This window comes from Apteryx mantelli, chromosome 1 (assembly GCF_036417845.1).
Source record: "Apteryx mantelli isolate bAptMan1 chromosome 1, bAptMan1.hap1, whole genome shotgun sequence".
Classification (NCBI taxonomy): Eukaryota; Metazoa; Chordata; class Aves; order Apterygiformes; family Apterygidae; genus Apteryx; species Apteryx mantelli.
Window position 1 is genome coordinate 87967110 of NC_089978.1, and position 22385 is coordinate 87989494.

General features: G+C 42.6%; 1 protein-coding gene across 5 annotated transcripts in view; it reads right to left on the minus strand.

Annotated features, from left to right (window-relative positions):
* SH3KBP1 (SH3 domain containing kinase binding protein 1) overlaps window positions 1–22385 on the minus strand; it is a 237483-nt gene that overhangs the window by 139008 nt on the left and 76090 nt on the right. For 4 of the 5 annotated variants that reach the window (XM_067297098.1, XM_067297104.1, XM_067297102.1 and 1 more), the window contains one exon: window positions 16496–16619. In XM_067297098.1, the coding sequence (XP_067153199.1) occupies window positions 16496–16619 (124 nt within the window). Of the gene's footprint in view, window positions 1–16495; window positions 16620–16995; window positions 17071–22385 lie in introns of those variants that run through there. The other variant, XM_013951770.2, reaches the window with a different exon arrangement.

A 22385-nucleotide genomic window follows, 5' to 3' on the forward strand; every position in this document is an offset into this window, starting at 1 on the left:
TTATCTACTTCTGTTACAATTATCATAAGGTAAAGAAATGAGAAAAAAAATCACGCTTTTCTATTTTTTTGCCTTTTGGCTTACTTTGTGCATTTTAAAGCACTTTGTCTGTCTTGCTGTTTTCTCAGCACTATCAGTTTCCTTTTGTGTGTGTGTTTTTTTTTTTAATACAATGGCATAGAAGAATATTAATTTGCAAAATTATGAAAATGTAACTGGACAACTACTCAGACTGACAGGGCAGTTCAGGTACACGTGAAAAGAAACTACTTCCCCTTAAAATTAAAAAAACAACAACAACTGTCTAGATTTAAGTTTGTAATATCCCTATAATTTTTCTAGTTTTGCTGGGATAAACACTATCTTTTCCTAAAAATAGTTGTCAAGTTCCTCTCATCTTTTCCAGTACACTTGCTACATGAATTAGAAGTCACTTCCTCAAAGTCAAAAGCGGTGAATAAATAGTCATCTGGCTCAAGTCAGCTGTATCTGTAAAGAAATCCTTTCCCCAAAAGTTTCTGTTGTTACAGCAAAAAGAGAGAGGGAGGGAACATACAGTGTTATGACACTAGGTTTTTTGGGACCCTAACCAAGTCCTACACTTACCCTGCACAATGGGAAAGTGAAGAGCAACAGATGGTTCAAATTAACAAGACAGCATCTGTTTTCTTTAGCATTTGTTGTTTTAACTGAATGACCACCAATACCTCTGAAAAAGTTTGACAAACCACCATTCACACACAGCACTTCTAGAATGATTTTCATTTACAACCAAATAAAAGTGAGCCAGCACTACTGCTCTGCTTGTTCCAGCCCCTGCAACACCTCTTTCCATCATGTCAAAACAAGTGTTTGTGCAGCAGCGTGGAGAGCTAGGTAGTGACCTGACCCCCTATGAAAAACAACCTCTATTTTTCTTGCTAGTTTAAAGTCAACCCTGACCATTTTCCTAACTCTGTTCACAGTGCAGCCAGATACATGGCTGTACCAGTACAAAGGAAGAGGCAGAACACAGTAAAGACAGTGTTTTGGTGGCAGTGACGACTTAACATGTTCCTAAAACTATGGCCTCAGGCTAACCTCTGGATGTATATTTGTGTACTTTTATTTTCCCCACTCTGCTTGCTCAATCACTGTCAGGCATTTGAGTGAACATTAATATTTTCATTTTTCTTCGGTCACTGGTGCTTTTTTATTTAAATCATTTCCTGGACATATCTTGATCTGCTATGAAATACCAGAAGTAACTATGGCCTATGTAATTTAGGCTAACAATATGCTGACTCAATAGCCTAGTAAAGAAATGCTAGACCTGAAAAAATATCAAGTCTGACTACTGTAAGCTGACATTTCAGTTTACAGCTTATACCAGACTACTGATCAGGACATCCATAATCTCTCAAAAGTCCAACAAAAGTCTACACAAGGTACATGTGACACTGAATAAAGTAGGGAAATTCCCAAACACAGTGTATAAAGTTACTTAAAATAAATGAAAAAGCTGGTATTAATAACTGAAGCTTGCACGTGGGTATTTTAATCGGTTATTTCACCACAGATAAAGTGCACGATGAATGCATGACAGAAGATTACAGCCAACAGGAAAATGCATGACCCAACATAAAAAAAACTGCTTAAATGCATATGATGGCTTAGATAGCGACTACTGGACAGCTGGGACTCGGCTCTGTCCTGTTTGATCACTAAGCACAGCATTATCCTTGTCATCTACTATATCGCACTACTCACAAAAACTGAGCAATGACTACAGTGCCGAGCTGAGCACTGTAGCTGGGCAAAGCTGAGGAAATCTAGTCCCCGGAGGAAACAGTATCAGAATCAGGCTCTGGAGCAGCCAAGTATTGCTGGGGGCAAGTTGCTGGGGTGTTCTGGGCTGTCAGGAGCGGCTCAGGCTCCTCGTAGTGCTACTGCTCTCTGGAACGACTGTGGAGGACAGTGGCAAATTGGTGACAATGCAGCTGACAATGCTAGCACGGATGTTATGGTACAACAGCTACAATCACGGGGCACTTCACCGCAGCTGTGCAGCCCGTGCAGAAGACCATGCTAACAGCACTGTGCTGCTGCTGACTTCAAAACTCATTCTGAAGTGCTTCAGGTATCTGCAGTGAGTTACCTCTCACCATGAGGACCTCTGCCTTGCCTCTATCCCAGTTTCTAAATAAAGTAGTCACGGAAGTTGGGAAATAATGGTTCTTGCTGTGTGACTGAATAATAATCTTTCATAATGCAATCACGTGCTTGGAGTCAAAAAGCAACTATCAGCCACTTGTCAGCACCTCCGTGTTTCACCCCTTTGTCAAACGCAGCCACCCTAACCAAGGAGCTTGGAAACTAACCATCATCAGCAACATGCTTCAAGTAGGAGAATAATATTAAAAATTAACACAACAAGCAACGAACAGGCACACACAAGCATACATATTTAAAACTGAAAAGAAAATGCAGAAAGATATAGAATAGAAACTACTGCACATTACAGGTGGATTATAACTGTGACAAAGTATTAGAAAGCAGTGAGATAACAAAAAAAAAAAACTATGGTAAAAAGTATAATACATAACAATACACCACTAACAGCAGCACAACTTGCCATGCTGTAAGGATCTTGACAATGGGGCACAGCCTGTAAGGGAGGAAATCCTGAAATAAGATAAAACATGAATGAAATACTGAATGATAAAAATTTAGGAAACTTTCATGCCAATGGAAACAAGGAATATACTTTTGTACTCATAATACCTTGTTACTCAAGTAACTGCACCTACATAATACGGCAATCTGAAAACTGAAAGCCTACATACCTAATAATGCCATCCTACTCAGAATAATCCGGGCCACACATTATCAACACTGCCTGCTACCTTTGTGTGTTTTTCAAATCTAGCTATAGTAGAGCAAACTTCCCTAACTTCAGTGGCTTTTAACCAGAGAACCAAAGTATTTTACACTGCTTATGAAAAATAATTATAATGAATGCGGTGACAAGTTCATTCTAGGCACGTCACTTAATCAGGAGAAAGTTTTTAAAGCCTATATCTATTCCTGGAAATAAAACATTTCAGAGAGTCTATGACAGGTTATAAAACAGCACAAATGTGTCTTAAGGACAAGTATATTGGACAATGCTTTCAAATACTTTCATCATTTGCAGTTAACAGCTACATTTTGTTTAAAGCACTCTAGACATTATGCACATGGGAAAGGGAGTAGGGGAAGAGAAACGGCAAATGCAAAGCAGTTCAGAGCTAAATTCACTCCCCTACCCCCAACCAAAGCCCCAAGTGGCACTCAGTTCCCAGAGGCCCAGGAGCACACTTCTAAGTACAGGTCTCTATTCAGCGCTCTTAAGTCACCAAGAGAGCGACAGCCTTTTCAAACAGCACCTATGGTGCCTTTCTACTGTGTACATTCCCTTCACTGTCTCCAGAAGTTTTTTCCAGTTTGGGTTTATAAATATCAGTCCATCAGAAGGGGAAGTTATTGAATACTGGCTGTAGTTTCTTTCTGGTCCAAGCAGGCAGAAGTCTAAAAGCTCCCTGCACCAAAGAGATCAAGACAAGCTGAATACTGAAGGTGCCAACAGCAGCAAAACTCTTTCAACACAGAGAGCACACGTACAGAGGGTACAAACGGAAAAACACAGTCATAGAAACAAGTACAAAGGCATATGTTTATAGTAATTTTTCATACAAATTCAAAAATCATCTTGACAGAGGGGTGCTTCCTAGGTTAAAAGCACATTCTCAGACCACTCATTTATACAAATTACCTATGTCTTCAAGTCATATCTACGAGTCACGCCACGCTGCAATTTAAAGGAGACCCAAGGGAGCTGTTGACAGGCATTGCTTTCCACCTACATCTCCAGAAATCATTCCAAGGTTTTATGGTTGCCATAGGGGCCAGCAGCTTCAAACTTCCCTGCTGTGCTGATTAGAGCCGTAACTCACTGTAATACGACTGGCTCTTAACACTACCTACAGGCTATGGGGAAGAGGATGCTAACAGCTGCACGACCCTCATTCCAGCACAGCGAGAAAGACTACCACTGGCTCCCTGTCCCCATACAAGTGATACAGGCACCACCCCAGCTACGTTCTGAGCAAGCAAAGGTAAGCAGCACTGAGCTAGGGACCTGACTGTCAGTCTGAGGGGATGCTTGGATGGGCATATTTAACCTAGCACTTACACATTCATCAATTTTAACTCCAGGAAAGACACGCGTTCTTCATCCAGCTTACAGCACATCAGCAACGTTTCAGAGCTCATAAAAAGATACTAGCTGGCACAGTGGAAGTATCCTCTCTTGACCCCAATTTTCATTCCAGATAGCGTCATGTTTTATAGTCAGTGGGAGCATTCCCTGCATTGCTCTCTTTCTCCGTCATCTCTACCACGGAATAAATAGGAAGCCTGACCCTTTTCTATCCCAACTGCCAGATATGAGGCTGAGATGCTCTTAGTCACTGGGAAATTTACAGCGACTCCCAATGATTCATTCCAAGCTTCAGTTTCCTGTGAGCCATGCTGCTTGTCTTCTGCCATTTCTTAATCACAGAAAGCTGGCAGAGAGGGCAGGGAAGAAAGGTTGGTCTGTAAATTTTCAAATCAAGGTAGCCATGCTGTTCTTGTAAAATCCCTCTATATTTGGGTGAAAGACTAAGGTAGAAAGGCACAGACTGCCAGAGTCAGGAGGCAGAAGGTAATGGACTGAACCCAGAGACAGCTGGGCCTTGTGAGGTGCCAAGTAACTTACCCTAGAGCAGACATAAGGAGAGAACTGCTGGCAGCAGGGAGACACTTCTCTAAGCAAGTTTGTGACAAAATAAACACAGTCTCTTTTGTGATGGGGAAACTTAGTTTTAAGACAAGAGGAAGCTTCAGACATCTCTGATTTTGCAGTTTACTCCAATAAGAACAGCTCTAGTATGCGAGCATGTGTACACACTCCTAAAGAGTTTCTGGTCCATCCTCAAGAGGTTCCAACTTTTGCCATCCCCTTCAAAAAGTCTAACACAGTTTACAATGACCAGCAAAAAGGAAAAAGTCCAGATGTCTGACTCTTAGAGCAAAAAGTAGCCATGTCAAGGAAGCAAAAGTGTTAAAAGTACAGGTCAGTCAAATGATGTATTTCAAAGACTGAGCCTAGAGTCTCCCTCTTTCTCTACTATATCTGCAAACTAGACTCCAACAAGCATTCACTACTACTATGTAGGTTCTTACAGCAGGTTACGCAGACCTATAGTTTGCATACCTTATGTGTCTCCATATACCAGAAGTCCTCAACCAGTACCTACCAAAGACACTCCAGAAAAAACATTACTTTTATCTTCTCTACCTTAGTGAATAGACTGTGGGTCTTGCACACACAAAAAGTGTCTATTCCTTTCCAAGGAAAAAGTCCCTATATTGAGTAAACTATGAATTTTACCCGGGCTGACCAAGACAAGTTTTTCACATCCATAAATTTTAGGTTTCTTCTGGGTGTCACTGCTGTAGGGAAGGCTGGGCAAGCAAAGCCTGTCCTGTGGGTTACCTGCAAGAAAACTTCAAATGCAGAAGTCTTGGAAAACTAAAACACACCTAAAGTCATCAGTGCTCCAAAAAGGAGAGCATGAAGCTCAAAGTAAAACAAATTTGGTCACCATGCCAAATGGCAATGGCAATTAAACCTCAAAAGATTCACCAAGAACTCAACTTAGACAATTCATTCACCTACCAAAGATAGCTGTTCTGGTATTAATATTAATGTAGAATGAATGGAGTTAAATGAAGGAGAAGCTAGTCAGTAGTATTGCCATACCCATGAAACATTCAGTAGTTTTGGTTTTGATCTATTTAATTGGCCACTGTGTATGAAATGGTTTTAATAAAAATTGAAGTATTCTTAAAAGAAGGTTGCTGGTGATCAACTACACCAAATCCCCCGTCATACAGAGTGGTTAATCACTGTCCTGCCTGACCTCATTCAAGAGCTATCAATGAGCTACATCCACTTATACTATTAAGCTGCTTGTATTAAATGTACTTGCTAATGTACAGATTGTTTAAAAAAAAAAGGAAAAAAACAAAAAAAAACAAAAAACAAAACAAAACAGGCTTCAGTGGAAGAGATACTGCATATTGAAATATACGAAATCAATCATTGGACACTGCAAGGGGAAGAATTTTGCCCCAGTTGTGGGGAGAGGTTATTAAGCTCTCAATCGCTAATAGCACATGAGATGACATTTCTCAGCAAGAGGAACAATATGTATTTTAAATAAGAAGAACGACCATATTCTCTTCTGGATATGAAATAAATAAACTAGCTTCAGGGATAGATATTAATCTCTTCTAAAATCTTTTTGATTTTTTTTGGCTTATATTAAAGGAGATTTCAAGATAACTGCTAAAAGCAAATCATTTTGCACCTGAATTTGAAACCAGGATAACATATTCGCTCTTGACTAGTACCTTTTGGACAATTATCATATTTTGTGATAAAAGTGGATTATCAAATTCTAATACAACTGTTAGAAGATATATCTGATTTCATTTCATATATGAGATGTAAAACATCCACAAAGCTTTTAGAAAGGCAAAAAATCCTCTAACTGATCAAACAAAAATCATAACTGTTTGCTAAAAAGAAACTCTGTTGACTATTCTTTCCAGAGCAGCATTTTTCAGCTATTTGCATAAATTACTTGTTAAAAAAAGAAAAAAAAAAAACACCTTTAAGAGAAGTCTGTGGACCCTCTGTTTCTGTTTTTCAGTCTGTGGAGACGACTTCTTACTCTTTAGTATAAAGGCCCAAACCAGTTTGCCTGGCTACAAAGGTACTTGCCATACACATTTCTTAAAAGCATACAGTCACCGAGGCCTGTGATCTGATATTTCTGTCCAAGTGTGAAAGTTTGAGAGGAAGTTAGTATTTTGGATAGAAGAGGTTTAACCTTAAGAGAGGTTTAATACCCTACTCCATGATAGATATTTCATGCAATCCTCTACAAGTCACCTTGTCTCTCTGGCTCAGACTCACCTCATTAAATTTCAGACATCTTAAATTAATAGTCGTCACTTCCTCTGCTGTCAACCAAGAAAAACGTCTCCAGAGTGGCAATGCAGATCTTTGACTGTAAGTACCTATGATCAACAGCTACAAAAACCTGGTAAATCCATGTGATATATTGCAAGAGGAGGCATTTTTTCCAGGATAAGTAACTCCCCACTGATTGTTTAAAAGTTCATTAAAGATTGTATCATGCATCAAATCTAGCAGTGTGTGTACTAAAACATATTTTACACATACCCCAGCAATCGCTTTTCCAGTATTCTTTCGCAGCCACTGAAATGAAGTCTTCCCTGTTGCTTATGCTCCTGTACCTAGCAAAGCCTGATTCTTACTGTCCTAAGATCTACTCAGCCAGCTCATTGCCTTCTCAACTTCTACTCATGTATTTATTGCAGAACCTCTCCGAGAAATCCTACTATTAGGCTCTCTTCCACTATCGATTTGTTTATCTTCCTTCCGGTGTGCCATACTCCAAGCTATATACTACTACTCTTCCCCAGCTACCTGTATCTCACTCCTACAATCCAGCTCATTCCCCAGAGTTCATTTTCCTCACTTCTCTCTGTCTCTTTGAAGAGAAAACTGCTGAACAGCTTCAAGATTTTTCTCATGCCCACAGTCCATAGTCCTCTCTGAGCTCTCCTCTTGTCACGGACACAGATTTAGGGGCGGCACTCACCCTATGCAACTTCAGTGCTTCCATACAAGCAAGCTATGCTGCGTTCTCTTCATGGCCAAAGGATGAGGACCATCACTTTTAGCCTATGACTCATTTCACTCAGTTTAGGTGAAGGATAAGATTGGAGCCTGTTATCCTCTACTGGCCATACACTGGGAGCCTAATGTGAGTAGCTGGGTGTATTGGGCATAAACGGCAGAGTTTTGGTAGCACAGGGCTGCTGTTTGAGAGGAGGTTGTGAACTGCCCTGTGCTGGTAACAGCCACTTCCAGCCAGATCTGAAACAGACGAAAGCAGCCCAATGTGCACCAAAACTTCAGCCACTCAGAAGAGCACGTGGCACCTCTGCTCAGACATACTTGGGGAAAGACGTGAGGAGACACAAAAAACAGACAAAGGAGGTACATCTCTGAGGAGACTGTGGCCATGCGGGAACCCATGCTGGGTCAGGGACACCCCTGAAGGGACTGTGGCCATGGGGCACCCATGCCAGAGCAGCAGCGAAGAGTGTGAGGCAGAGAGCAGCAAAGGCCGTTGTGCGCCTATCCCAACCTCCTGTGCCGCCTGCCACCTTGCCAAAGGGAGGGAGTGTAACACGCGTGCAGCGAAATCAGGGGGAGTGGAGACTCAGAAGGAGGGAGTAGTGTTACTGGGTGGAAGTCAAGCCTGGGGAAGGGAGGAGGAAAGGCGTTTCCCTGTTTGTTTAATGGTTTATATCTTCCTTGTCTCTGAATACCCGAATCAGTAATTAAAAGTTTATGTTAATTGGCAATAAATTAAATTAAGTGAAATTCCCTGAGTCAAGACTGTTCTGCTGACAACACTCAGACAGGCATCTGCACTGTTTCTGTTTATCAGAGGAATCCCAGCCCTTCAATAGCTGCTTTCTTCTGCTTGTTCTTTCACCTGTCCCTGTAGCCCTACCCCATGACTTCACCTGTTCCCTCTCGCTCTCTTCCTTAGAAATTCATTTATCTCTGGCTCTCCCACTAGTACAAATATGCCTTGTGGATCTATTTTAAAAAACAACAAACTTAACTCGTTGCCTCATTTGCCTCCATAACCACCTCCCTCCCTCCAAGCTGTTCACAATCCCTGTCTGCAGTCCCTCTCCTGCAACTCTGTCCCCAAAACCTCTGCAGATTCTGCATTAAAAGGTCATCTTCTGCCTCTTCTCAGCCCACAGTACCAGCACAGAGCAGTGCCTGTTAAATTTTAAACCGAACACCATCATGATTTTCTCCGTGACGCCCTCCCAGTTTCCAAAACCAGATGCACTTTTAAATCTCTCATTAAAAAAAACCCAAAAACCAGTGTCCTCTACGTGTAAGAAACTTGAAAATAGACTCTTGGCAGTCAAGCCAAATAATGCATTTCTCCTTGTATTCTCCCCTCCTCCTCCTTTTTTAAGTCATCTGTTACCTTGTTTCTCATATATTTATCTATATCTATCTGTATGCATTTGGTAAGCACTTTGGTGCACTGACTGTATTTTTGTTTGGTGTTTTTACAGCACTTGCAACTATGACCCATACATGGGATTCCCAGAGCTCTAGAGCTAAATTCTTACACAAATAGCACTAACGGTCCTCCCACCCAAAAGACTAGCACCCTAAGCATACAAGAAACGTCCAGAGGATAGTGCTATCTTGGAATGAGAATTCAAGGCAAGAGGAATTTCTACAGCCCTGTTCCTGCACAGAGCCTTCCGGTGCTCTCTAGGGTCCCACATTGGTGCTTGGGTCTAACAATGCCACACTGCAAAACCTATGGCAGGGCTCAGCATCTGTGCATTCGGCAGAGGACTACGAAGGAGTAACTGAAAAGAAGAAAGGGTAGGCACTTAGGATAAAAAGAGGATGGGGTCAGGGCTTGGGGAAAAATGGGACAGATCCTGCATCATACATAAGACATTAGAAAACTTTATTTATTTATTTATTTACAGTGAGGGTTGTCAAGCACTCAAGCAGGTTGACAAGAGAGGTTGTGGAGTCTCTGTCTTTGGAGATATTCAAAACCTGACTGGACACGACCTTGAGCAACCTGCTCTAGGTGACGCTGCTTGAGCTGGGTGTTGGACTAGACTGTCTCTAGAGCTGCCTTCCAGCCTCAGCCATTCTGTGGGGCACAGCATGTTAAATAACAGGAAAAGAAATGGTTTCACTGGAATAAGATGCTGGAATACAGATTGATAATTGAGACTATGACTGAAAACCAGGATGGCAAACGATCACGACAGAAAAATTCAGATTTTAAATAGGTAAAGGCACTATTTAAACACTTGGCAACAAAACCAGCTTGAAAAGGAGCAAACATCCTTTTTCACTGTTGCCAAGAGGACAGTGTTGAGATCTCCGTTCCAGACAAATCAAACAAAAGAATCCAGCAAGTCAATGGTCAACAGACTAATCTAAAAAATCAGAACAATGATAACACCTATCTCCATATCGCTGTTCTACAGAATAAACCTATTTTAGGCAGATTTTACAGTATAGTTACAGATACAAAAAAAGAAAAAGAAAAAAAGAAAACCACACGCACACAACCCACTAAACTCATTTTATAGCACAAGACAGGCAGTGCAACCATTTTCCCTTACTATAAAATAAGTATATCAAATCCAGAAGCATAGCCTTATGATAAAAGGAGGGTTGTTCACACATCAGACAAGTATCCCTCCTTTGAAAGCATCTTACTTATCAGCTTTGAAATTAGCTATATTCCACGCACATTAAGCATGCCCACCTCGCACTTTTACTATGGAGAATTACTTACACCAGAAGTAAAGAAGCAGGAAAGCAAAACGCTAGAGAACCATCGTTTTTACATGCATGATCTACAGATTGTGTTTTATGAAACAATACAAACTAAACACCTGGAGACTCATTGTACCCCTGAAGGTAATACTGTTCTGGATCATCACAAGGGAACTTTACCAAATAGAGATCTTGCACCTAGTAGAGAATGGAGCCCTTCTCGCCTGTCTCCAGAACAAACCCAAAGCCATCCCTAACCTGCTGCAGATCACACATGCACATGCACGCACTCTTTCTAGCTACCACCCACAGGTCCAGCACACATTGGTGGCTTTTCCTCCGTCTCTGAATTGAAAATAGTGCCTTTCTGTGCAGTGTCACTTACCTGAGGGTAAAGATTACACAAGTATTTATTTTCAAGAAACAGTACTTTTAAAGGAAACTTGTATTATCTGAGACTGCTTATGCATATGCAGATATGATATTTCAACTCGAAGAATAAATATTTTGCTGAATATGAGTTGCCTGTGTGATAAATTTCTTATGCCTCATTTGGGTTTGTCATATGTTGTATGTGCATTTTAACCTTAATAGGCTGAGAAGTATGTTCTTATGCGTATTTGTGTAAACTGTATACTGATTATACACCAATTAGCTGAACTTAAAAACCAAAAGGATTTTTTTTTTCATGCTTGTTATGATTTCTCTGAAGTTGGCAGCATTTGCAAGGGAACACTAAAGCCTGTCTGTGGAGAAGGCCTGAATGTATAAACAGCAGGAAGACAATCCAACCAAAAGACAGATTAATGCCTTCTAGCTTCCTGTGTCTAAAAGGAAAAACAAAGCCGACCACCCTGGAGGGTCAGACACTTCATCAGACACATGACTGGCACATGACAAAGGCAGTCGTTTGCCCTAAGTTTAGTACTGCACCATTTTATGAAAGAAATCTTGAGGTTTGCCTTTGTGTTGAAAAAGGCAACCAGAATCCTAGATTATAGGCAACACTTAAAAACGTCCAAATCTCCATCAGCTTGTTTTTCTAATAAATGGAGTGTCTTTTTGTATCCAAATAATTTAAAAACATACAACTATTGAACCAGATGATGAAGTATTTTACTTGCAAAATGCTTTTCCCATTTCTCTAACTTACAAAAATAGATTTAAATCTCAGTTTTGCATACAACAGACTCTTGTTATTTTATCCACAACGAAAACCTATTATACTGTCAATCTACATTTACAAAATTCCATCTTTTAGGAAAGAACGCAAATTTTCTTTATTATTTAAATGTAGGGTGGACAGTAAAATAAATAATTCTCAGGAGAACTCGAAAAAGCATTTCCTTGCTTTCAATGTTTGGCTCTGATTAAGAGCATGTAAAAAGTGATGAGCTGTTCCAGATTCTCTGGCTTGAATAGCCTCAGTGCAGACTGCATTTACAGTTTATATAAAATGAATATATCTGGCAAGGAAATATATTTTTTTCCTTAAATATTTTCACTTATATAACAATTGTTGTTAGCTTACTTACAACATGTAGCTTATTAACTCCAGTCCTGCAATTTAGCCTACGCAAGTGGGCTCCTGTTCCCCGATACACAAGCTAGCATAATGAAGACATACAGAATACTTAAAAACTCTCAGAAAATAAGCCACAGCTATTAAACAGTTAAGTTCAATACATACAAGTTTCCATCATGTATCTTTATACCTGGATAAAGATTGTATGTTTAATTTAATCTGTTTTTCCAGACAGATCTGGAATAGTTACACAAGTTTGGATCTGTTTTTAGATTTTGAAAGTTAACTTGGAAAAGATGGAATTTCACCATGTTGGAAAAGCACTTAAAAAAAACCCCAAAACGATACCTTTCAATGTTTTCCTGTTCCAAGACCAGACTACAATTTTCTTACTATGTTAAATAATAATAGCAACAACAATTTGACTTTTTAACCCATCTTAAAATGCTCTCAGGGAAAATAAAGGTTTTCCCAACCTGCTACTAATGGGGTTCAACAAGGCCAATTCTAATGAGAACCCCTTTTTTGTTTTGTTTTGTTTGGGGTTTTTTTTGAAAACAGTTTGCACAAAATTAAGAACAATAGTTCTATATGCCAAGTACAAATTCTGGAGTAGGGATAAGATGTACTAAACGGCCCATATTTGGTCAGGAAAAATTTTCTTGACATATGAACTGTAGGAGGTAACAAAAGAATGATTTCTCTCAAGTTCTGGCACAGCCCATACAAGACAACCATGGCCGACATTCATATAGTTTCAGAGATTTCATTCAGCGCCTTGGCCGCTTTGCTTAGACAGCGGTTGACAATGCTATACCTGAAGCACCTGTCAAATTTAGCCTGGAGCTGCTGCTGCCCTGGAAATGTCAAGGAAAGCACAAGGAAGACAATGTTTTACTAACCTCATCTCTACACTGAAGGAAATAGTTCTTTCTTGAGCTTCTCGGAGGTGTAGTATGAACTCACTGGAACACTATATTAAAATGTTCCAATTTCTAGATGTTAATTGCCATCGCTACCACATATGATTACAACAGATCTCAACATCTTTGAGGCAGGTTTAACTCAGGTTTTGACCTGGCAGCCTGAGTCAGAAATACCTGAAATTTTTGGAAGTTATGAATAATTTTGGATATGCGACTGCAGAAAATTAGAAAAAAAATCTGCACATCTGAAAAATAAATATGCATTAAGATACCTGAACTTGCAAACTAATATGTGCTAATTTGGCCAGAGTTCAAGTAATTTAACCAAAGTTACACAGCAATTCTGTGGCAGACCTAGAAAACAGCCCATTTTTTCTTCTGTGCAGCTCTAACTTCTAGATCATGTTTGCAAAGCTGTAAAAGAGAAGAAATTCCTCAAAATATTAACTCTCACAAATATGTCAAGGCCAAGCATAACACAATTTTCTGAATTTGGTTCACTACAGCAATCACTTCTATTATGTGCTTCTCTTGGGTTACTAGTATATGTAATGGTCAGCAAGAAACATTAAAGGATCAGAGATACTCTTGTTTTACTGTCCTCAGTGAAAAGCAGACAAAACCCTACCCCCTTCTGTTTTTCCTGGTCTCTATGGCAGAAAACTGAGTGATTCATGGATGATAACCTGCCACTAATACTACTGAAATCAACAGTCACCCTCAGTAAGTGCACAGGGGAAATACTAATAGTGGTAGGCTACTACTGTGGCACTGAGCCGACCTTAAATTGTTCCTAGATTACATCTGTAACCCCCAGAAGTAGTGCCCACAACTTATTTGATGAAACAAGCCTTTACAAGATGTATTTCAATTTTACACTGGTTTTATAACAAGATCCCTTAATTGTAACACATTGTTCAGAAATAATTAGGATGAAGAAACAAGATATAAAGTTGGATCCACAATATCCTTTTTATTCAGAAATTTATTCCTTTCCTCTTAGCTATTGAGATGTTTCTTACAAATAATTTAGCTATTTTCCTTGAATACCACTGTTGGACACTCACTGATATTCCTCAAGAAAAAAGAGGTATCAAATATAACTCTTCAAAAGCCAAAAGCCCAAGAGCCTAAGATTCTTCTACTCAAAATTTAAATGCCTGCAGGCTGCTGCCACTCGTATTATGCCAACTAAGGTAGAGTAGCACACTATGCAACGTATACCATAGTAGTAAAAAAGTACTTGATGTCATCTTGGTAGAAGAAACAAGGTATCAGCACAGAATACTGACTCCCAGGTCACTATATCTGCTCTGAAGTTCCAAACAGTAACATTACACTGCCCAAGCAAATAAACCACTTTGTTTTTAAAAAAAAGGCTTTACTAACACTGACTACTGTTTTCATTGCTGAACAGCACCTGAAGACCTTTAGAATGTAGCCCTCTCAACTTCATTTCCTAACATGAAGGAAAACAGTACTGTCTTTCCGGTCAGATCGCATTCGCCAATCACTAAACAGCTAAAACAAGTTTTAGCAACAAATTCCAGCACAAGGACATTTGAGGAAAAGAATCCCTGTGGCATTTAGGGCTCACTCTTCAGCACAAAACTGCAATTCTCTCTCCACAAGGTGATTTGCCCTCTCCCTTCCCATGTAGCTATTAGCAGACTCTTCATTCCTGAGCACAACAGTAGTTACGGGCTTCACCATCCTCACTTAAACAAAGCCACTCTGGCACTGTGCTCAAACTGACCCCAGAGAAAAAGAGGGGAAGGTTCCCAGCACCACAGTTCTGGTGGCCTTGCTACACTCTGTGCATCCCCGGCTACTGCTGCAGAGCAGAGCAAGGCAGGCAGGGTGCAACTGCTTGCTCTGCAGCGACGGACATAGCCATGAAGCAGCAGCCAAACTGAAAGATTTACCAAGCCTGACACTGCAGAGGTAGCCATGAGAAGTGCAATCCCCACCAATGAAATCCAATGCAGCAACATACTAATATGAGATCTGCTATCTCCAAGCCTGATCCCTCGCTCAAGCTACAAATCTTCATGTCGGTCTTTGCTTGCTCTTTCAATAAATATGGAGGTTCATCTTCTCAAGCTACAGAGAGAAAAAGACAATTTCCTTTTTCTTCTCAATTCTTCAAAGCCTCTGAGATATGGGGAAGAAAGAGGAGGAGAGAGCCTCTGCTGCAAGTATCATTTCTGGAGTGTTATTCCCTTGTGAATGAACCAAATCTCTGCATCTGCCACAGCTATTAGCCTTCTCCGCATAGCAGCTGAAGCAATATGGAACACACTCAGTCCCTAGATAATTTCACAACTACTCATACGGTTCTGTGTAGCAGCCATGAAAAAGAATCATTCTTGGTAATTTAATTCTGCTGTTGCTTGAAAAACCTATGACCCAAAGCAGAAATGTTGGACACGTCTCCAGATTCAGGATGACACCGCAGGCTCAAAAGACAAGGCTGTCTGGGATTTATTTCCAATTTTTGTTTTAGAAAATTCCTAGCAAGAGAGATGGAGATTACACCCTCTGCATTTTAAAGGAAGTCTTACATTTTTCAGAAATTATTAAATCTTCCTAACCTGCAATTGCAAACCTTAGGTTTAAGGCCGCTAGTCAAACTGCCAGCTCAAATGCAACATTCACCCATAATATTTAAGAGGAAATTTCCATATGCATAGACTTAACAGTATAGAAGATGCACCAAAATGGAAATTACATTACAGTATTGATTAATGACAGCAGATTATTCTGTAAAAAGACAGCAAGCAAGAAATTGTCCTTTGAATTCTCCAGGAAAAATAAAGCTAATCTCTCACACACAGAGTCATATAAACATACCCTAAAGACAAATCTGGCTCATTATCTGTTACAGGGAGATCTTTTTGTTTTGTCTGATATTTCTGAGAGTGAGATTGGAAGGTAGGAAAGGAGTCAGAAGATTTGGAGGCTTCCATTTTAGCAACTCAAAGCCATATATAGGAATCTGCCTTGGGAGTCAAGCCAGACACAAAGAGTACACAGTCCAATCTGAAATATGATACAGCGCTACACATTTCCGAAGAAACTAATACTAGAAGCATTATGTTTTCCACCTTTTTTTGTTGTTGTTCATTGCCAGTAAACAGCTTCTGTCTGGGATAAAACATGAATACATGAATGTGGAATGAATGTGTACTGACATCACTGCACAGAAAGCTCCATATACGCAAAGCTGTCAGTTCTTTACTTTGATAAGCTTTAGTAATCTGCATATATATCTCTCCTTAATTAAATGTATCTAGCAAGGATCGCTTTAACAAGAAAGAGATGCTTGTGCAAATTAAAGTGGAGATATTAGACATAATACAGGCATCTGTATGCTGGTCTAAGAAGAGAGCAAGATTTTTTTTATATTCCTGCTATGTCTTTACAGTTAAATAAATTCTAGCTTTATTTCCAGAAACAATGAAAGTTCACATTTCATTCTTTTAAAGGTCTGAATTTCATCTGTGTTTAAGCGTCTATATACTATACCTTTTTTGTTGGTTCTAATAATTGTCTCAGACAACAGTAAAGGGCTTCCATTGGAAACTTCATTTATAGGCTTCTCTGGTGGTTTGTTGGCAATATTTTCTTTCTTCATGTCCTTCTTTATTTCCTGCATAAGAAAAGGCAGATAGAGAGGGAGAAGAAAAAGAAGAAATTGTAAATAAAAGGTATCACAAAATATTCTAAATCTCAAGCTCCCATGGCTTCTTAAAACTTCTTTCTTAAAACTACTTAAAACAGTGGTATACACCACTGCCTATGCTAATGCTACCCCAAAGACATCTTTATAACTGGAAATGCCACAAAACAAAAATCATTTTCAGTAACTCTTCTAACCAATACTTTCTTTTCTTTTTAGAAGAGGTTAATACCTCATTTATGCCTGAAAACTGTAAGACAGGTTTGCAAAAATCTGACTAGAGATCATCAAGCCTGAATGGTGAAAAGAAAAAAAAATTCTCAGTTTATCCATCAATTAGTCGTACATTTGACACACAAGGGAGAATCAGGTTCGGTGTTCCCTTTATAAAGGCAGCTAAATCTGCTTCCCCTCTGCTGAGAAGCCCACAGAAACAACAGCCATAGCAGGCAAAAAAAAAAATTAAATAGGAAAATATGACAAATGTCACCATAATTGGCAGAAGCATATAGAGCCTGCTGTCATAGCCGTTGTTAGCACTAACACATTTTGCAACTGACTGCCTTTTAAGGTGATCGCCTTTTTGGCAGCACACAGAGAAAAGTATACGGTGGAGTGAAGTTTCATGAAAGTAAACCGACAGAAAACAGCTTCCCAAGACTTCACAGTCAGCGCAAGTGAACAAGCACAATACCTCTCTACCACCCTCTTAGGCAGACTTTAAAGATCTACCTCTTCATTGTCCGTATCTACCTTGCCAAAACATCTAACATATAACAGCCTTTCTTGTCTTATCCTGAAACACCACTGAGACGGTCAGGAAGCACTGCCTCCACTTTATAGACAGGGAACTGCTGCAGCATGAAAGAGGCTAGGCCACTTGCCCATAGTCTTCCACAAAATACATGGCAAAGAAAAAAGTTAACTTTTGTCTCCAAGCTGTATCCTAGGTGAGGACCACAGAATCATTCAGACCGGGAGGAACCTCAGAAGGTCTCTCCTTCACCTCCTGCCCAAAGCAGGGCCAGCTCTGAGGTCAGACCCAGCTGCTCAGGGCTGTGTCCAGTTGGGTCTTGAAAACCCCCAAGGACAGAGATGACACAACCTTGCAGGGCAGCCTGCTCCACCGCTTGATTGCCTTTAAGGTGAAAAAGTTTTACCTTATACTCAAGCCTGAATCTCTCATTTCACTTCACGTCTTCTCTCTCCTGTCCTCCTGCCATGCACCACTGTGAAGACCTGGTTCTGTCTTCTTGATAACCTCCTTGTCAGTACTGGAAGGACCCCCTGAAGCTGCCTCTTTCCCAGGCTGAACAAGCCCAGCTCCCTCAGCATCTCCTCACAGGGCAAGTCCTCCAGCCCCCAACTTGCATTGCTACCTGGGGTTCATTCCTCCTTCCCAGGGGCAGGAACTGGCATTTGTCCTTGCTGAATTTCACAAGGTTCCTGTGTGGGTCCCTCTGAATGGCAGCCCTGCCTTCAAGCATGACAACTGGGCTTCCCAATTCGGTGTCTTCTGCAAACTGGATGAGATGCTAATCCTAAATTTCGCAGGCATCAGGGACAGGTGAAAACTTTGAATAATCTCTTCCCCTGGCAAAAAACAACCTTTACACCTCTTGCCCCATCCACCCACCCACCCACTTTCCAACTTATACATGGCCACTGCCCTCATCTATATCCCAGTGCAGTACCCACCTTCAGCCTCCCACCAGCACACAGCACTGCATTGTACATGGGAAATACCACAGAACTTATTTAGGTTCCCAGCATATTAGCCACAAACACTGTGACCCATAGAAAGCAAATTTCTGTTGAGAGTTCCTAAACAATGTCATGCAAAACAAGATTTTCAAATGACATTTTAATCTACAGGCTCCATTTTAAAACTGAATTTCATAATGTTTTCTAACCTTTTATATCCCCTCTTCAATTGGTATTTTAAAGCTGAACTATTATTTACACAATATTAATACAGTCTTCTATATTAATACAGTCTTCAGAGCGCAGCTAACAGAGGCAGCGAACAGACGCAGCAGTTTGCGCAGCAGTGTTTGGGCTCTGACTAGAACTTGAGGATCTCGTTGGAAGTTGTGGGCTTTCTGAGGACCCCCGAGGAACTAGCAGGTGATTGCTGTGAACAGGAAAGGGGAAGCTAGGCAAGGACAACTGCAGGAGGCCTTGACTTCTCCTGGGAAAAGCTCGTGGGAGAAGCTCTAGCTAGGACTGGCTGCTGCTAACGAGCTCTCTCCGTTGCCCCTGACCAGAGGGAGTTGGGGCCTTTGACCCCGGGGGCCCTTGATTAGGGCAAGTCAAGCACCCTGTGAGTCAGTGCTAGGGAGAGGCCTATATAAGAGCCAGGCCTGGAGTGTAGCTCCCAGAGTGCAGCGAACAGAGGCAGCAGTTTGCGTGAAGGAACCTTTGTTTCTGTTCCCTGTGGTGTACGTTTCCTCAAGTATGGTTGTGACACGTCGCACAGTGCGTTCCCCAGTGGCTGTTGGAGTTGCTGTGTCAGAGGCTGGGACCCAGACCGACCCTCTGACAGTAGATGCGGCTCTACAGGTCTCAGGCTGCAGGGAGTGCTTGGGGCCTCTCCAGGAGGCCTGGGCTGGCAGCCAGCTCTCCTGCAGGAGGTGTCCTGCTGTTGATGAGCTGTGTCGTCAGGTAAGGGAGTTACAGGAGGAGGTCAGTAGGCTGTGCAGCATCCGAGAAGCGGAGCAAGAGATAGACAGGGTGTTCTCGGAGACTGTGCAGCTTCGGGAGTCCCAACCCCCCGCAGCAGTGGAGTTGCCAGAGGGCTCTGTGCCGTGTGAAACGGTACATTGTGACACCATAGAAGAAGGCTGGAAACTGGTCACTGCTCGTGGGAGGAGAAAGGCTCCTACTCCTCCCGAAGACTTGCAGCTGAAGAACAGGTTTAGTGCCCTCCAGGATGAGGAGGACATGGGCATGGCTGCAAGGGAAGTACCTGGGACAACAGACCCTGTGCCCTGCCGGAACGCCCGGAAGAAGTGGCGGGTGATTGTTGTGGGGGACTCCCTGCTGCAGGGGACAGAGGCATCTATCTGCCGACTAGACCTCATGTCTGGAGAGGTTTGTGGCCTGCCGGGGGCTCGTGTGAGAGATGTCGTGCAAAGACTGCCAAGGCTAGTCCATGCTTCAGACTATTACCCACTGCTGCTCTTCCATGTGGGCGCCAATGACACCAAGGGCAAACTGGAGACCATCAAGCAGGACTTCAGAGCTCTGGGGATGGTGGTCAAGGGTCTGGGAGCCCAGGTCATGTTCTCCTCAATCCTGCCAGTGAGGGGGATGGATGAGAGGAGGAGGAGATGGACTTTCCAGGTTAACGACTGGCTGCGCCACTGGTGTTGGCAACAGGGTTTTGGTTTCTACGACCATAGGACCCTGTTTGAAGATCGACAACTGATGGGGAGAGATGGGATCCACCTCATGAGGCGGGGCACGTGGATCTTTGCCAACAGGTTGGCCAACCTGGTAAGGAGGGCTTTAAACTAGGAAGGATGGGGGAAGGGGAGAGTTATAGTGACAGGGTAGTTGGCAAAAGACAGCTCAAGTCGGGATGCCTCCAGCAGGTGAATGCAGCCAGGGAAGTGCGCATGGGATGTGGCTATGGAGGATCCTCTTGCATCCCTCCTGGGAAACCTGCATGCTCGATCGCCTCTCTGAAATGCCTGTACACCAATGCATGCAGCATGGGGAACAAACAGGAAGAACTAGAGATGTGTGTGCGGTCGCAGGGCCATGATCTCATTGCCATTACAGAGACATGGTGGGATAGCTCTCATGACTGGAGTGCTGTCATGGATGGCTACGTGCTTTTTAGGAAAGACAGGCCAGGAAAGCGAGGTGGTGGAGTTGCTCTTTATGTGAGAGAGCAACTGGAATGTATGGAGCTGTGCCTAGGGGTGGATGAAGAGCGAGTCGAGAGCTTATGGGTAAGGATTAAAGGGCAGGCTAGCAGGGGTGACACTGTTGTGGGTGTTTACTACAGGCCACCTGATCAGGAAGAGGAAGTCGATGAGGCCTTCTACAGACAACTGGAAGTAGCCTCACGATCCCAGGCCCTGGTTCTCATGGGGGACTTCAACCACCCTGATATCCGCTGGAGAGACAACACAGCTAGGCTCAAACAGTCCTGGAGGTTCCTGCAGAGCATTGGTGACAACTTCTTGACACAGGTGGTGGAGGAACCAACAAGGAGAGGTGTGCTGCTGGACCTCGTACTAACAAACAAAGAAGGACTGGTGGAAGGTGTGAAGGTCAGGGACAGCCTTGGCTGCAGTGACCATGAGATGGTGGAGTTCAGGATCCTGCGAGGAGGAGGCAGGGCGCTAAGTAGGATCGCAACCCTGGACTTGAGGAGAGCAAACTTTGGCCTCTTCAGGGACCTACTTGGAGCAATCCCACGGGTTAGGGCCCTAGAAGGAAGGGGGGTCCAAGAGAGCTGGTTACTATTCAAACATCACTTCCTCCAGGCTCAAGAGCGGTGCATCCCTATGAGCAAGAAGTCAAGCAAAGGAGGTAGGAGACCTGCATGGATGAGCAAGGAGCTCCTGGCAAAGCTCAACCAGAAGAAGGAAGTATACAGAAAGTGGAAAGGGGGACAGGCCACTTGGGAGGAATATAGGAACGTTGTCAGAGTATGCAGGGATGCGACGAGGAAGGCTAAGGCCCGTTTGGAATTAAATCTGGCGAGAGATGTCAAGGACAACAAGAAGGGCTTCTTCAAATACATCAGTAGCAAGAGGAAGACTAGGGAAAATGTGGGCCCTTTGCTGAATGGGGTGGGTGCCCTGGTGACGAAGGATGCAGAGAAGGCAGAGTTACTGAATGCCTTCTTTGCTTCAGTCTTTACTGCCCAGGCCAGCCCTCAGGAACCCCAGACCCTGGAGGCAAGAGAGAAAGTCTGGAGAAAGGAAGACTTTCCCTTGGTCGAGGAGGATTGGGTTAGAGATCATTTAAGCAGACTTGACACCCACAGATCCATGGGCCCTGATGGGATGCACCTACAAGTGCTGAGGGAGCTGGCGGATGTTATTGCTAGGCCACTCTCCATCATCTTTGAAAGGTCATGGAGAAGAGGAGAGGTGCCTGAGGACTGGAAGAAGGCCAATGTCACCCCGGTCTTCAAGAAGGGCAAGAAGGAGGACCCAGGGAACTACAGGCCAGTCAGCCTCACCTCCATCCCTGGAAAGGTGATGGAGCAGCTCATCCTGGAGGCCATCTCCAAGCATGTGGAGGACAAGAAGGTGATCAGGAGTAGTCAGCATGGCTTCACCAAGGGGAAATCATGCTTAACCAATCTGATAGCCTTCTGTGATGGAATGACTGGCTGGGTAGATGAGGGGAGAGCAGTGGATGTTGTCTACCTTGACTTCAGCAAGGCTTTTGACACTGTCTCCCAGAACATCCTCATAGACAAGCTCAGGAAGTGTGGTTTAGATGAGTGGACAGTGAGGTGGATTGAGAACGGGCTGAATGGCAGAGCTCAGAGGGTTGTGATCAGTGGTGCAGAGTCTAGTTGGAGGCCTGTAGCTAGCGGTGTCCCCCAAGGGTCAGTCCTGGGCCCAGTCTTGTTCAATTTCTTCATCAATGAGCTGGATGAAGGAACAGAGTGCACCATCAGCAAGTCTGCTGATGATACCAAACTGGGAGGAGTGGCCGATACCCCAGAGGACTTTGCTGCCATTCAAAGAGACCTGGACAGGCTGG